The 15,169-nt window shown below is 45.0% G+C and overlaps 1 protein-coding gene across 1 annotated transcript in view; it reads left to right on the top strand.

Moving 5' to 3' along the window:
• The window catches only part of IGF1R (insulin like growth factor 1 receptor), a 291,551-nt gene that overhangs the window by 233,442 nt on the left and 42,940 nt on the right, over positions 1 to 15,169 (top strand). The window contains exons 4-6 of the mRNA XM_032391239.1: positions 2,040 to 2,188; positions 4,715 to 4,859; positions 13,804 to 14,018. Of these exons, the coding sequence (XP_032247130.1) occupies positions 2,040 to 2,188; positions 4,715 to 4,859; positions 13,804 to 14,018 (509 nt within the window). The remainder of the gene's footprint in view (positions 1 to 2,039; positions 2,189 to 4,714; positions 4,860 to 13,803; positions 14,019 to 15,169) is intronic.

The raw sequence follows: 15,169 nt of genomic DNA, 5'->3' as shown, positions 1-15,169 counted from the left end.
TGGTTCAGAAATTGCTATTTGAATAAAATGTCGGGGAAAGCTAAACATACACTTAACATCATGACCTAGAAGTCATACTCGTGGACACTCCTCCCAGAGAAATGAAAATATATGTCCACGTAACAACACGTACACAGTTGTTCACAGCAGCTCCATTTGTAATAGCCAAAAAAACAGCTCAGATGTTCTACAGTAGGTAAATGGTTAAACAGACTGTGGTACATCCATACCATGGACTATTATTCAGCCATAAAAAAGAGCAGACTGTTGAAATACACAACAGCTTGGGATAGATCTCAAGGACATTATACTGTGTGGGGGGAAAAAAAAGCCGATCTCAAAAGGTCACATACTATAGAACTCCATTTATATAACAGTCTCAAAATGACAAAATTGCAGTGATGGAATATAGATTAGGGATTGCCAGGACACAGTTAGGGATATGAGGATAGGGGGTGGCTCTACGGGAGATCTTCCTAAAGTACTTCTGTATCTTGACCACGTGAAGATCACATAAGAGATATAAGGTGACACGGAATTAGACATATATTGTACCAGTGTTAATTTCCTGGGTTTGATATTCCATTATAGTTATGTAAGATGTCACCATTAGGGGAAACTAGGGGAAGGGTACAGGGGAAAAATACTCTTTGTAACTTTCTGTGAATATTTCAGGATAAAAAGTTTTTTAAAGAAGGAGGATGGAGGCATTAAATGGTATGTAGATAAATTAGAATAAAAAACAAAACCAAAAAGTGCTGAAGAGAAGCTATTACCCATAGAGAAGGTTGAGTATGATGTTACAGGAAAGAGAAATCTTCCCTTCTGTGATTGGCCCAGTTCCTTGGGAAACCTTCCCTGTCATTCTCCCCACAAGAAATAGGAAAATAGCAGGGAAATTTTGTTTACCTGTAAGTTTGTAAAGAAAACAAATCCCTGCATCTTTGCCTTAGATAGGCAGAAGGTTTCATTAAAAAAACAAACTTTCACGTAAGCTATCATTTACAGTATTTTCTTGAATGTTTTTTATTTACCTTAATGAAGTTTAAAAGATCATTCAAGAACAATAATGTCAGTACACCTGGCTTCCCAATTCACCGTCCTGTTTATAACACACACACATGACAGAGGCGGTATCATTTGTTTGGAAATCAACCCGACTTTGATCCTTGGTCTGTGGTTCGGCAGCCAGATTAGCGTTTTGTCCACGATTTCTTAAATTAATAATGGTAGGTAAGCAGGAGAAGTGCCAGTCTCACTGATTCCTGATTCCTGGTGGTCCTGCAGCTCGTTTGGGATGTAGCATTTGAAACAGGAGTTCATTACAAAGTCATGGAAGTTCCTTGCTTTCAGCGCATATGCAACGAAAACAACATTTCAGTCGATTTACAAGTTTCTGCAAAACACTGTCAAGAAATAATTTCAGTTAAAAAAAAAAAAGAAATCATTTCAGTTGTACGTTAGCAAGAAAATAATGGATCTGTGTTATTCCACATGTACTTTGGAATTCCTTGCTGGGTTTTGCTGGGATGCTGGTGGTGAGAGCGAGACTCCTGTTAGTGGCAGAGACCCCGCTTGTCCCTTTGCTGTCCCAGTCCAGTCTCCCAGCTGCCCCCCTCCGGGGTGTGCCGGGCAAGGCCACAACACTAGAGAGCAGCCCCGTTTTCCTCGGGAGACACTACTGTGTCCTTCCTTCAAGGCTGTTTCTCCCACATGGAACCAGCTGGCTCCCCAGCCGACAGCCTCTGATACACACATGCTTCAAGGATGCATCACATATTTTGTCTGGAAACAAGAGGCACGCTTTTCCTTTGTAGGCACTTTCTTCTTTTGGTTGCAATTCGAATGGCTGATCCTGGGTGGCTTCGGGATGAGATATGGTGTGCCCACTTGAATGCTTCAAAACAGTTGCTTTTGGTAATGTGTACTGCAAAAACAACTTAGAATAAAAGGGTGTCTTCATGATTTTTTTTTTTTTTTAAATGCAAGGAGCCTGACTCAGTTCTCTGTGTTTTTGGTTGATTCTTTATCTTCAACAGCATGTACTGCATCCCTTGTGAAGGTCCTTGCCCCAAGGTCTGTGAGGAAGAAAAGAAAACAAAAACCATTGATTCTGTTACCTCTGCTCAAATGCTCCAAGGATGCACCATCTTCAAGGGCAATTTGCTCATTAATATCCGCCGAGGCAGTAAGTATTCCGTCCTCCTGGAAGAGAGGGCTGGATCTCTTGGTTTTCTTTTGTTGATGCTTTTCCTTCCCATCCATGACTCACAACTGAAGCCTGGGCCTAGAAAAACAACATGGGGCATAAGCCTCATGCTCAACACCTCTTTTTTGAGTTTCCCTCAAAGATTAAAAACAGACACACACACACACACACACACACAAACCCAGATTGAAAGGCAGTCTATTTTGCAGCCATTGGCTCGGCGTTTATTCACGCCCTGGGTCATCACTCATGTTTCTGTTAGCCTTGTCTTACGCAGGAGATGCACGTCCCAACACACACAGGCCCCAGAAGACGCTGGTGGATCAAAAGTGTGACTCAGCAGCCTCCAGCTGGACCAGGGCCACAGGGCTTCAAGTCCAAAGAGTTTTGGTTACTTGGGAGGTACCCAGGAGACTGTGCAAAGGGAACAGTTTAATGATACCCCTTTAATATTTTATTAAGTCCAAAGAGTGGTTAATCTCCAAATTTTCTTTGGAGAGCAAAAAAAAAAAAAAAAATAGTGTGTGTCATCACATATTTAAAGCTTCGATCCTCACCCCGGTAGGATCACCATCATTTGTAGTAGACGGTGTTCCTGGTAATTGCATGTGTGCAAAAGCATTACTCATGGACTTATTCTGTGATATTTTCACTTCTGAGCTTTAACTGACAATGGCTTCTAGCCTTAAATTCTCCACCACTGGGACCACTTGGTCAAGGTACCTATGACTGTTCCATAACCTAGAATAAAAGTAGTGAGAAGACCTTGAGGTTGAAAGGACTTTTTTTCCCTAAATCCTTTTGTGGAGAAATTTTTGCAAGTTGGCGTGGGCTGGGGGGGGGGGGGGATGACTAATTTATTTATTCTGTGGATTTACTGTTCCTTAATACTGTTTGTTTGGTGAGTGAGCATGCTCTTATGGTTTAGAGATGGCAGAAACACATTTGTGTTCAGTCCTTTTGGATCTTTAGGTACTCCTCATTTTCCAGAACCCCTCTCACCCCTCCACCACAGAGATAACTTTGCTTTCATACAGCTAGAGCTCTCTTACCCTCATGGTGCTTCTACAGTTTTATTCCTGGGGCACCTGGGTGGCTCAGCAGGTTAAGCGTCCGACTGTGGATCTCAGCTCAGGTGTTGATCTCAGGGTCATGAGTTTGAGCCTGGCATTCGGCTCCATGCTGGGCATGGAGCTTACTTAAAAAATAATAATAATAAATGAATAAATAATGAAGTTTTATTCCTTTTGCTCTTACTAGATTTCTTAATTTTTGAAAAGATGCCCTCATCCCCTAGAACATACCTTTTAAGTACCTAACTCTTCTTTTTCTTAAAATTTTCATATCCTGAAGATAAGCCTTTAATCCATGAATTAAATCCATGGAGAAGTAGAATTTGAGAAGGAATTGGTACTTATTCATGTGTGGTGATGAAATGTGCCTTCTTGTTTAAGTCCAGTGGGAGATATCAGCTGGATGTAGGGTGATAAGACATCTCATTGAAAAGGACATACCCAGCCTCGACTAACAGGCATCCATCCTGCCCGCATTTAAAATTCAGGATCTTTTCCTTGAAATATCAACCACAGGCAACTTCTGGTGTTTATAACTTGAATTTCTCCTAGAAAACCATTAAACTCTACAATAAGCATAGTCCCCAGCCCTCCAAGATAGCATCCTTATTCTTTTATTTTTATCAGTTCAAAGCAAAATAGAACCTCTCATTAAATAAGCCTTCAACAAATCATATGCAATAAAATCCCATTAGTTGGACCATATCCAATTCATTATAGTATTTATTGTAATTTTGGCATAAGTCGAACCGAAGTTTATGTTCTTTTTTACTATGAGGAAAAGACAGGCTAAACAGGATGATGAGAAAGACAGTGTGTATATATTACGTTGTTTTCACATACGTAGTAGTAGCAACTATTTTTCCAACTGTCCTCTCGTTACGAAAATCATACGTGTGCATTGTAGAAAACTTAGAAGCACAGAAACGAATTTTGAAAAATCAGCAGAGCAGATAACCTGGTGTGTTAACATTTTGGTGTGTGTTCTCCCAGTCTTGGTAAGACGGACTCTTTAAATATAGATCCCTGTATCTTAGGAACTGGAAATGCAGCAAAGGCAGTTCCTAATGAGACCGAGAAAATGTTGTTTATTTAGTCATGCCCTCCTGTGGAGGCAGTGCTGTCTGTTGACAGAGCGTATTAAAAGACGTTCCCTAGATTTGTCAGCCTTAGCTAATTGGCAGTCTGGTATTTATGATTTTACATTCGGTTAATCAGCCTGGGAGCTGCAGTACCCAGCCTTCTAGAAAGTCTCCTTCCCCGGCCCCTGAGGGGCCCTGTCCCGGGAGAGGTTGTTGAAAGTCAAGCCCAGGGTAGTACATTTTTGACAGGGATGGCGGGTCCTGCACCAAGACCCGCCACGGAATCATTCTCCAGACGTGTTTGCGAGAAACCGAGTCATGCTCACTAACACGGCCCCCTCCTCACGCAGATAACATCGCCTCAGAACTGGAGAACTTCATGGGGCTCATCGAGGTGGTGACAGGCTACGTGAAGATCCGCCATTCCCATGCCTTGGTCTCCTTGTCCTTCCTAAAAAACCTTCGCCAGATCTTAGGAGAGGAGCAGCTAGAAGGGTAAGTGCTCCAGATTTCGTGGGCTGACATTCTCCTATTACAAAATAAGTAGTGTGCTTTTAAAACTCGACGTCACTGAGGCAAGGACTCTTTCTTGTTACAAAGAAGAAAGGAGGAAGCAAAGGTAAGGCCGGCGCCACCTGCGTGATGGCCCACCCCCTCAGGCAGAGTCCTGTGTGGCCATGATTCTCCATCCTTGGGATAGTGCTGTTCTGGAAAACTGTGTTGTGACCTGTCAGTCAAGGGCTGCATGTCTGACCGTGACCATGGAAACTGCAGACTGGGGTGCTGGTGGGGACCCTCTGTGCCAAGAGCAACAGGAATGGGTCTCAGGTGCTTAGCCCTTTGTGAAATCATCATTAACATGACTCTTACCCCAGGATTCTATATACTGCGTAAAACCATTCCATCTTTTTAAAATACGGGGGCACCTGGGTGGCTCAGTCAGTTGAGCGTCCGACTCTGGATTTCAGCTCAGGTCATGATCTCAGGGTCATAGGATCGAGCCCCACGTCAGGCTCCGCACTCAATGCAGAGTCAGCTTGTCCCTCTCCCTCTGCTCCTCTCCACCGCCCTGCTTCTCTCTCAAATAAGTAAATAAATAAAATCTTAAAAAAAAAAACAACAAGAAAAGAAGAAAAACAGTTGACCCTTGAACAACATGGTTTGAATTGTGCGGGTCCACTTGGACACAATTTTGTTTTGTTTTGTTTTGTTTGGATAAATACAGTATAGGACTGTAAATGTATTTTCCTTATGATTTTTTAAATAATATTTTCTCCAGCTGACTTCATTGTAAGAATGCAGTATATCATGCATATAACATACAAAATATGTGTCAATCAAGTGTTTATGTTATCATAAGACTTCTGGTCAACAGTAGACTATTAGTAGTTAAGTTTGGAGGATGTCAACAATTCTGTGTGAATTGGTGACTGTTCGGAGTGTCCACGCCCAAACCCCCACGTTATCAGGGGTAAAGTGTATACTGGAACATAAGAGATTTAGAGGAGTATGGATAGTTCATTTTGTTATAAAGGAATCCTAATTGACATAATTGTTTCATTGATGAGCCAATAGGATTTACACTACTGGTAGAATTTTTGCCTTCTGCAGAGATAGGCTTTGTGATAGGGGTTTTAAACTCACCAGAGGCTTTTCACCACAGGATAGATAAGAGCTGGTGCTTATTGCTATAGTTTGCTTATTGCCTGTGTGTACCTCTGCATATATACCTTTCTCTTCATACTTCCTTTAAATACATCTTCGAAATAAAAGGAGACATCGATTAACGAGCAAATTCCTTCCGAAGAGAATGTGGGGAAATACTGTAGGAAAGAAAGAGGTGGGAAGGTCATGGGAAAGGTTGTCCTTGCTGATTTATCTGCCCCGACTGGATAAAGTTACCCCCATAAGGGTTTCTTTACAGCCTCCCTGCTTTTCTCAGACTAACTCTTGGTCAGTCTTAAATTCTTAAAATTCCATCATCTGATACAGCTAAAGAGAGAGGGCAGCTCTTCATTCCATCCTTGAAAAGCACACTGTCCTCCCCACTGAGAACACTGATTCTCTAGGAAAAAAAACTTCTTTCTCCTTGCAAATCCAAGGAGGCTGCCACCGTGCCCAGCCCCAGAGTGTCATAAGTCACTTAACTTGGCAAGCTGAGGCTCTACCATTTTGAGGTGGTGGTTCTCATTTTTTGTATTAAATTTTAAAGTGAATTTTAGCACAGTTTTTTTTTTTTTTCTCTCTCTCCAGGTAGGTTTGTGTTTCTGGAATCCCTCGTGTTGGTAAGCACTTTTTTTTTTTTTTTTTGGCAGATCGGGATCTGACACTTTTCCTGCTGCTTAACGATACACATTTTCTTTCTCCAGGTTGAACAAGTGATAGACATAGAGGGGGAAACTGGAAGGAGAATTTAATTTTTTAAAGATTTTATTTATTCATTCATTCATTCATTCATTCAGGAGAGAGGACAGGGGAGGAGCAGAGGGGGAGGGAGAGAATCTCCAGCAGACTCCACACTGAGCATGGATCCCAAATTGGGGCTCGATCTCGCAACCCTGAGATCATGACCTGAGCTGAAACCAAGAATCCAGTGCTTAGACTGAGCCACCCAGGCACCCCAAGAATTTAATTTTGGTTAAGAATTATTACACGCTGGGATTACCTCTTAGTCATGTGTTAACTGAAAGTATTATGCCCTTATATGGAGCTGAGAACTAAGACTGATTTTCATTTGCACGGATATTTAAGGCGCATTTCTCATTATCCGAAACTTGTATAAAACCTGATGTGCCAGTGGGGGCTCTTTAAGGATGCCTGCCATTGCTCAGGTGTTTGGGACTCCTCCAAGCTCAAGTATGCTTCAGGTCCCTGCTCTGCCTTTAACATTTTAAATGACAAGGGAGGGCAAACGAGCCTTAGGTTTTCACACCCTGCTGCTGATCAGTGGCCCTTGTAGCTCTGAGGATGCTGGGCTTCCAGCCTTTCCTTCCTACATGCTGCTTCTTGGAGGCTCTCTCTTTAGCTGGGGTGCTTGAGAATCTTGCCTGTCTCGGTGGGAGTTGGGTTCTCTCACTGGCCTTTCTCACCCAGGATCAAAAAAGGTATAGGCCATCCTCACTTGTGATGAATGCCCCTGCAGCTCTTTGTATTGGGGTGACAAGTAGCAACAATTCAGCTCTTTATTGTGCATCCTCAGACTTAGGAAAGAGACTAAGTTCTAGCCCTTGATCAGCTCTCCTCACTCCTGCAAGGAGGGAAGAGTCGGAGGGAGGCAGAGAAGAAAGGAATATGATAAACAGATAAAAGCTAACAACAGTGCAAAGCAGAACTTGCAAGGAGCTATGAGGAGAAGAAAAGGAACGTGCCATGGGCATGAAAAAGAGGCAGAGAATCTGATTAAGGAGATCCCACAGGCTTTCAAGAAGAGGTGGCATTTGAGATGGGCCTTGAAGGGTTTCCAGAAACACTCAGAAAGCAGAGGGTGAAGAAGGCAGTTCAGGATAGGGCAGTAAGAACAAAGGCAGCGAGTTGGGGCATCCTGGGACCTGTTTGGCAAATAATGCTGGAGAGGTAGGTGGTATTAGAATTACGTAAGGTGTTATGCACCCGGGCGTGGAGGTTATAATTTAGGTAGGCAATGGAATGTATTCAAGGCTTTTGAGCTGCAGGAGTGTTAGCAAAGCTGCCTGGATGTTTCATTTCTGTGTGTCTTTGGTTTAAGCCAAGATAACTTTTATCCCAGTTGTTTCCAGACTTTGACGTTAGAACAACATCTTGGGTGGGGCCAGGTGTAAAAAAAAAAAAAAAAAAAATCCCAGTAACCCAAGATGCAATCCCAATTCAGTCAGAATGTTTGGGGGTGGGATCCAGGCATCAATGATTTTTCTCAAAAATCCGAAGTAATTTCAGTATGTAGCCAAGATTGGATACCACTGCTATGCCCTGTTATTTCTTCTTCTCATATGTGAATCCCTAAAGTGTTTTGCCTTTTTTCCTAAATATTTAAGTGTCACACTATTGCCTTTAAGTACTATTTTTCTTGAACTTCTACAGCCAGTGAGAACATAAATAAGTGCCTCCATTTGGTTCAATAGGATGGGAGTTTTATAGCATTTTGTTTTGATGGAGAACGGATGAATCCATAGTGCCGGGATCCTCTGTATCTGACTACCTTGGCTTTCCAAACTGGAACCAAGACCTCCCTCCAAGTCCCCTGAGCAGCCCAGACCACTGAGTCACATCCAGAACACGAAATTCAAGCACTGTAGCTGGAGTAGAGCTCTAGTCTATATCCAGAGTGAGCCAATTTTGTCATTGGATTTCCAGGGCGGTGAAATATGTAGGCAGAATCACACCCAAACAGACGGCAGGGCAGTTGGTGGCTGGAGAACAAGGTCCGGACAGCATCAGGCAGTCATCAGTTTGTCCATAAGAACTCAGACATCCCAGTTTCCTTGAGGATGTCACGCAGTCTGTTTACGTGATGTGTTTCTAGAGTAATAACCTTAGACATTAAGAAAATCAAGGTTTTTCTGCTGTTTAAGAAGGAAGTGGATTTTGTAATACACATGTATAAGATTTCTATAAAATGACTGAGTTTTAAGCCCTTGAGTAGAAAACAAAATATTTCTGTTATCTGGACAGTTCCTTAAGGTGGACAAACATTATTTTCTTATGGCATCAGACAAAGAAAGAGGTAAAATTTCGGATTCTTTGGTGCCACCAAGGATCGTTGCCCCGAAAAGCCTAAAAGCAGATGGAGGTGGTAGGGTTCTAAGACTTGAAATTCTTGGGTGCATTTAGGCATCTCTGTACTCATGACCCCACCACTTGACTTTGCAACACTTGGTGCTTCATTCTACCTTCCTGCAACTCTAAGATTAGGTTGCAACAGGGCTGGTGTTAATACTTCCCTGGGACTTTTAAAAATAAAGACTCAACCATGTGACTCAGCAATTCCAGGCTCTACCCAGTATCTTCCCAAGAGAAATGAAAACATGCCCACACAAGACTTGAATGTGAATGTTCATAACAGTATTATTCACTAGAGCCCCCTACCCCCCCCCCAAAAAAAACCCACTGGAAACAATCCAGATATCCATCAGCAGATGAATGGATAAATGAAATGTGGTACAATGGAATACCATTTGACGATAATGTGACAACGTGGGTGAACCTCAGAAACGTTAAGCTAAGTGAAAAAAAGCCAGACACAAAAGGCTACACATTGTATGATTCCATTAGTTTCTAGCAAAAGCAAAACTATAGAGATAGAAAGCAGATTGGCCAGGGCTGGGGGTAGGAGCAGAGATTGACCACCATTGGCAGGGAGGGAACTTTGACATCATGGAAATGTTCAGAAACTGCATAGTGGTGCTGGTGGAACAGCTGCATGTATTTGCTGAAGCTCATGGCGTATAGTATACATACTTAGGATGGGTACAATTTTTGGTAGGTAAATTATACCTCAATTAAGCTATTTAGAAAACCCTCAAAGAAGAAACATTTTCTGAGATTCTGTTTGGTACCCAGTGCCACTTGAATATAAATTCCCACCCTTGCTGAACCCCCAAGGTTGGTGTAAATACTGGATTTGGAGGAGATTGGATATGGTGTGAGCATCTGCGGAAAAAGCCAAATCCTGTATCTGTTGCAGACTGCTAGGATGCCGGAGTAGTCCCTGTGTGCTGGGTCCTGATGCCCCCTAGAGGCAGCCGGAAGGAGTCCGTGCTTTCTCCTCTGAGAAGCAAAAGGGAATAATCAGTTGTATATTTGCAGATTTTTTCCCCCAATTTGTCAGTAAAGGCTGAAAGCGGGGGGCAGTATCCCTTCCTACCCCCGTTGTCTGGACTCCCAGGCCTCCACACCCATTGCCCCCACCCTGGGAGAAGCCAAGTAAGTACTTTGCCTAGCGTTGTTGCTCTAGTAAGTGGTGGAGATGTCGCTCAGACCCTGATCTTTGGATTCTCAAATGCGACGCTCCAAACCCTAGCCCCGGGGTTGACTTCTGTGTACCGTGCAAATCCCTAGCACTTTCGCTTTCCTCTGCTTTCACATCCTTCCTGCCCTTCATCAGGGCAGGTGGGGAGGTGGGTGGTTGTTGATAATTCAGAGGTAAGGTAGCCCCAAGCCTGGAGCCATCAGTTAAACACCTCTGTGTATAGTGTGCGCTCGGCATTCAGAATACCAACACAGATAATACACAGATGTCCTCATGGACATGACCAGCTGCTTCCAGCCCATCTCAGTTGGTCTACATTTCGTCAGATGGGGCCCACCCAAGTACAGAAACAAACATATTTTGCCACACTAAGAAGGCTGGGACTCAGGATACCGATACCTATAAAACCCAGGCATCTGTGTAAGCTACAGTAAAAATAAACAACTTAATTTTTTAAAATATTCTTTGAATGTAAAGGCAGTAAGTTTAGGAACAATTAGGAAATGACATTTACTGAGTAATTGACTTATATAGTCATTTCCTTTAGGAAATAATGAAAAGGGGTGTGTGTGTGTGTGTGTGTGTGTGTGTGTGTGTGTAAAACATGCAGAGCGGTCTCTGCCTTTTACCATCTCTTAATTGTCACCTGATCATGGAAGGGGGAATTTGGGGGGAGCCAGGCCCCAACCTGGGGTTGGAAAAGCGAGGGCAGTATTGACAGGCAGCTCATGAATGGCTTGGTTATTATTCCGATGAGGGTTTTATTTTTATTTTTCTGTCGCTCACAGAGGCTCCGTGACGCCTGGGTTTTATTGATACTGGTATCCTGGCTCCAGGCCTTCTCAGTGTTGTAAAAAATGTTTGTGTTTACTGTAAAAAGATAATCTTCCTTTTCAAAGTGATTAATCACACACACAGAATTTCAGTGGGCCTGCCATTCATTTGTCAAATTCCTGATTTATAATTCATGCTTCCTCCCATGGGGAGAAGCATGTTTTGTTCAGAAGGTATTTTCAGTGTGGTTTCTGTTCCCTGCCAGCAAAATTAGTTTACTAAAAAGAAGCCTCATCCTGCGTTGAGACAGAGGTTTGACCGGGTTAATGGGCCTTTACTTCCAGCCTAGAGGTTTCTGCACCAACAAGGAGGTTCTGTCCCTTGGGGGCCAGCTGAGGAACCTGGGAGCAACCAGACCCATTGGGCTTGGTATGGGCACTACGGAGTCCTTCAGAGCTGAAAGTATTCGTGGACGAGAATGGGCCTACGTAGGAGGCATGCAAACCCCACCTTCAGTGGTCTGAAGACCCAGGTCACCCAGCATCAGCTGCAGCCTGGTACTGGGGGAAAGAGGAGATGTGGGTGGCGACTGTCCCCAAGGTACGGCAGGTCTCACCTTGCCAGATCCCAGTGCTTCCCACTTTTATACATGGCCTTGTGTTGCATATCCCGAGTCTAGCTTCATGTGGACAATGTCTTAAGTTCCTTTTCCAGTGGATATATGTGTCAGGGAGTGAGCTCTTCCTGAGAGGAAAATATTATCGACTCGCAGGTTTTTGCAAACCTGCTTCGGTGGCCTTGAATGTGTCCCGGGATCTCAAGGTGGGTCAGTGAGGAGGCTAGCTTGGTTTCAGAGGTCTGCCTTTGGACTCACTTGGCTCACTGAACCGTGTGCAGGCAGGGTTCCCACATCCACCCCCTGCACGTCTGTGGACGGGGCCCAGGGCTTGTGGAGGGCTTGGGCTCAGGCTGATGGGGCAAATTCCATCTCAGCTCTGTGACTCCTCCCGGGCATTAGAGTCTTAGACTCGTAAAACAAGCTCAGATGTTCATACCCCTTGTTGTCCTCTGAGTGTGTGTTCATGCCCCCACCCCTAGCGCTACAAGTAAACTAGACGGATGGCTACAGAAAGTACTAGGGAACTGCCTATGGCTACGTGGCTCATTAATGACATTTGTACTCCTGGATCCTCGTCTCTGAACTCCCTTGTGAATTCCCAGGCATGTGTCACAAGTCTGCTTGGCAGCATTATAACCATAACTTTGGCTTTCTTCTTAATGAGACTCAGGCTGAGGATCGACCAGGCGGGTAGAGGTGCTGGTATGATATATGTGAGGAACCCCATCAGGTGCAGAGAAGTGCCCCATGGACACAGCCTCCAGGGCAGAGGAGGGCTCTGGACTTCTGTCCAGGCTATCCTGGCTTTGGAAAGAGGGCTGGATCCTTTCCTCTCTGTAGTTCGTGTGTTGGATCGTTCAGTGGATATTAGCAATAGCTCAGAGTGCTGCACCAATTCCCAGACTCTGTTCTGTATAAAGTGCTTGAGTGAGCTCCAGAAAGAGCCCGAGGCTGGGGACCAGGAAGGGGTGAGGAAGGATTCAAGGCCCATGGGGAGCAGACCTTTGATCATGGAGGACTTGGATGGGCAGCATGGCCCTGCCTGCCTGGTTTCCCCAGGGCCCTAGAAAAAGAGGAATACGGCCTGGATTTTTCTCCAGACCCCTCAGCTGTAGCTGTCTACACTGCCACCCCCTGGGGGATGGATTTCCCTCTGGGGAGCCAGAGATAGCTGTTGCTGATTCTGGCCGTCCTTCCATCTTTCCTTCAGTCAGCAGGTGTAGCTGCTTCTGTGTGCATCCCCCTAGGGGCAGGGCCCATATCTCACTTGGTCAGCTTTGGACCTCCAGCCCCTTGTTGGTGCCCAGCACCTGTTAGACCAGTTCTCCTCCAAGGGTGCTCCCAATACCAGCAGTGCCCGCATCCCCTGTGTGCAGGTCAGCAATGCAGATTCTTGGCCCACCCAGCCCTACTAATGAGAAACTCTGGGAGTGGGGCCCAGCACTCCGAAAACAAGCCTTGCGCACACTAACCTAGTGTTGGACACTGAGTCACTGTGGCCTGGATGGGTGGCCCACTTTCTCTAGAGACTCTGGTTGAGGCTTTGTAGGATGGGGTGAATCTGGAGGAGGGAGCGGGCCCAGGGCTGGTCCACCACCGAGCCTGTCTCCCTGTCCCATTTTCTCCCCTAACCCATCATACGCCGCTGATGGCATGGATGGGATTTACCCCTAAGGATAATGGCAGACTCTCTACAGCAAATATGTAAGCCGTTCCGGTTGAGTAGCCGAGCATATCTGTTCTCCCATGGACTGATTTCAAGTGCATTATACATACTCTGCTCTGAGAGAAATACCCAAAGGCATTTCTACAGAATGATTCCAGTAATATCCTCTGGTGTGAGAAACGTTATTTGTTGGTAATGGAGGTCCTAAAATTAATTAGTGTCTTATCAATTTCAATATGTTGTCCTTGAATCATGTTGTTGCTATTGTTAACAGTAACTGTCCACTCTTACACACTGTTAATAACTAAATCTCTCATTGGCAAAGGCAGAGTGTTCCGGAGCCACGTGCGGAAGAGGACGGTGTGGGGTGGCCAGCAGGTGGGAAGGGGACACTGGGAAAGGGCAAGAGCACTCACGGTGATTTCTGTGCTTCTAGGAACTACTCCTTCTATGTCCTGGACAACCAGAACTTGCAGCAGCTGTGGGACTGGGACCACCGCAACCTGACCATCAAAGCTGGGAAAATGTACTTTGCTTTCAATCCCAAATTGTGCGTCTCCGAGATTTACCGCATGGAGGAAGTGACAGGGACTAAGGGGCGCCAGAGCAAAGGGGACATAAACACCAGGAACAACGGAGAGCGAGCTTCCTGTGAGTGGACCCAACAGCCTGTGGCCCCTCCTCCGATCTAGAATGATGGCTCCGTGGGTGGCCCCCTCCTCGTCTCACTGGGGTGGGGGTGGGGGGACGGACACGGGGCCTCCTGAACCAGCACTTTGCCCATACGTGTGTGTATCTTCAGAGTCAGTAGTGGGGCCGATTCATGACAGATTCGTATTTGTCAATGTTCCTTAGCATCCCTAGGAGTGTGCTAAGCATTTGTAAATAGGCTTCTGCTCAAAGGGAGTATTTTATGGAAGTGCTTACAGAATGCAGGGCTCAATGTCTTTTAAGGCACAGGCAGACAGTGAGATGATTTTTCAAGGAAGAGCCTGTCCTCTCCACTGCCGGGGAGCATGCTCAGCTCAGTCTCCCACAGTGTAGGGGAAGCCTCAGGGCAGAGGGGACTGAGCTCCAAGCCCAGCGCGGTGGCCATGGGTTCCCTGTCTCTCCCTCGGCCTTCTCCTTGCTCCCACCCCAACACGAAAAAGATAGAGCCTACCTCCCTGAATGGATACTGCTTTTTAAATTGAGAAACACATAATTATAACCTTGCCGTGGTTATATACTTTCAGGTCTTGTATCTGAGATCTAACAGCACGTCTCTCATCTAACCCTGCATATCAAGCCGCTTTTGAAAATGTTGTGGTTCTGTTCGGCTGGATAGGGTTATAAAAGTAAATTGTCTCTCCGCCATCGGCTTTTAATAAGGGAAGGGTCCTAGGGAAAAAAAAAAATAGAGTAATTTACATGATCAGAGGTGATTTGCACACATGCATACACACACACACACACACACACACACACACGCACACACGGGAGGGGAGGACTTGTGAAACCATTAGCATTTGACTGATTAGTTTTGCTGGTGTATGGATTTACCTGGTAGACACTCAGATTGCTCTGGAAGAGCTTTTAGAAGGAAGAAGCCTGACACGGAGCGGCATGGTATGCTGGCAACCGGCCCCTTCTCCCTCACCCGCCCACTGCAGCCCGTACCGTCCCCCCGTTCGAATCATAGCAGAGCAGATGTGGCTGAGCATTTTCCAGGTGTTTTCTCCTCCAAGTCAGCCAGTCTGAGAGGTCACATTGTGAATACAGAAGCCATTCATTTTCCTTTGAAAACAAAATCATGGTTTCAC

The sequence above is a fragment of the Phoca vitulina genome, unplaced genomic scaffold (genome assembly GCF_004348235.1).
Source record: "Phoca vitulina isolate PV1807 unplaced genomic scaffold, GSC_HSeal_1.0 scaffold61, whole genome shotgun sequence".
NCBI lineage: Eukaryota > Metazoa > Chordata > Mammalia > Carnivora > Phocidae > Phoca > Phoca vitulina.
This window is presented reverse-complemented; position numbering and strand designations above follow the sequence as displayed.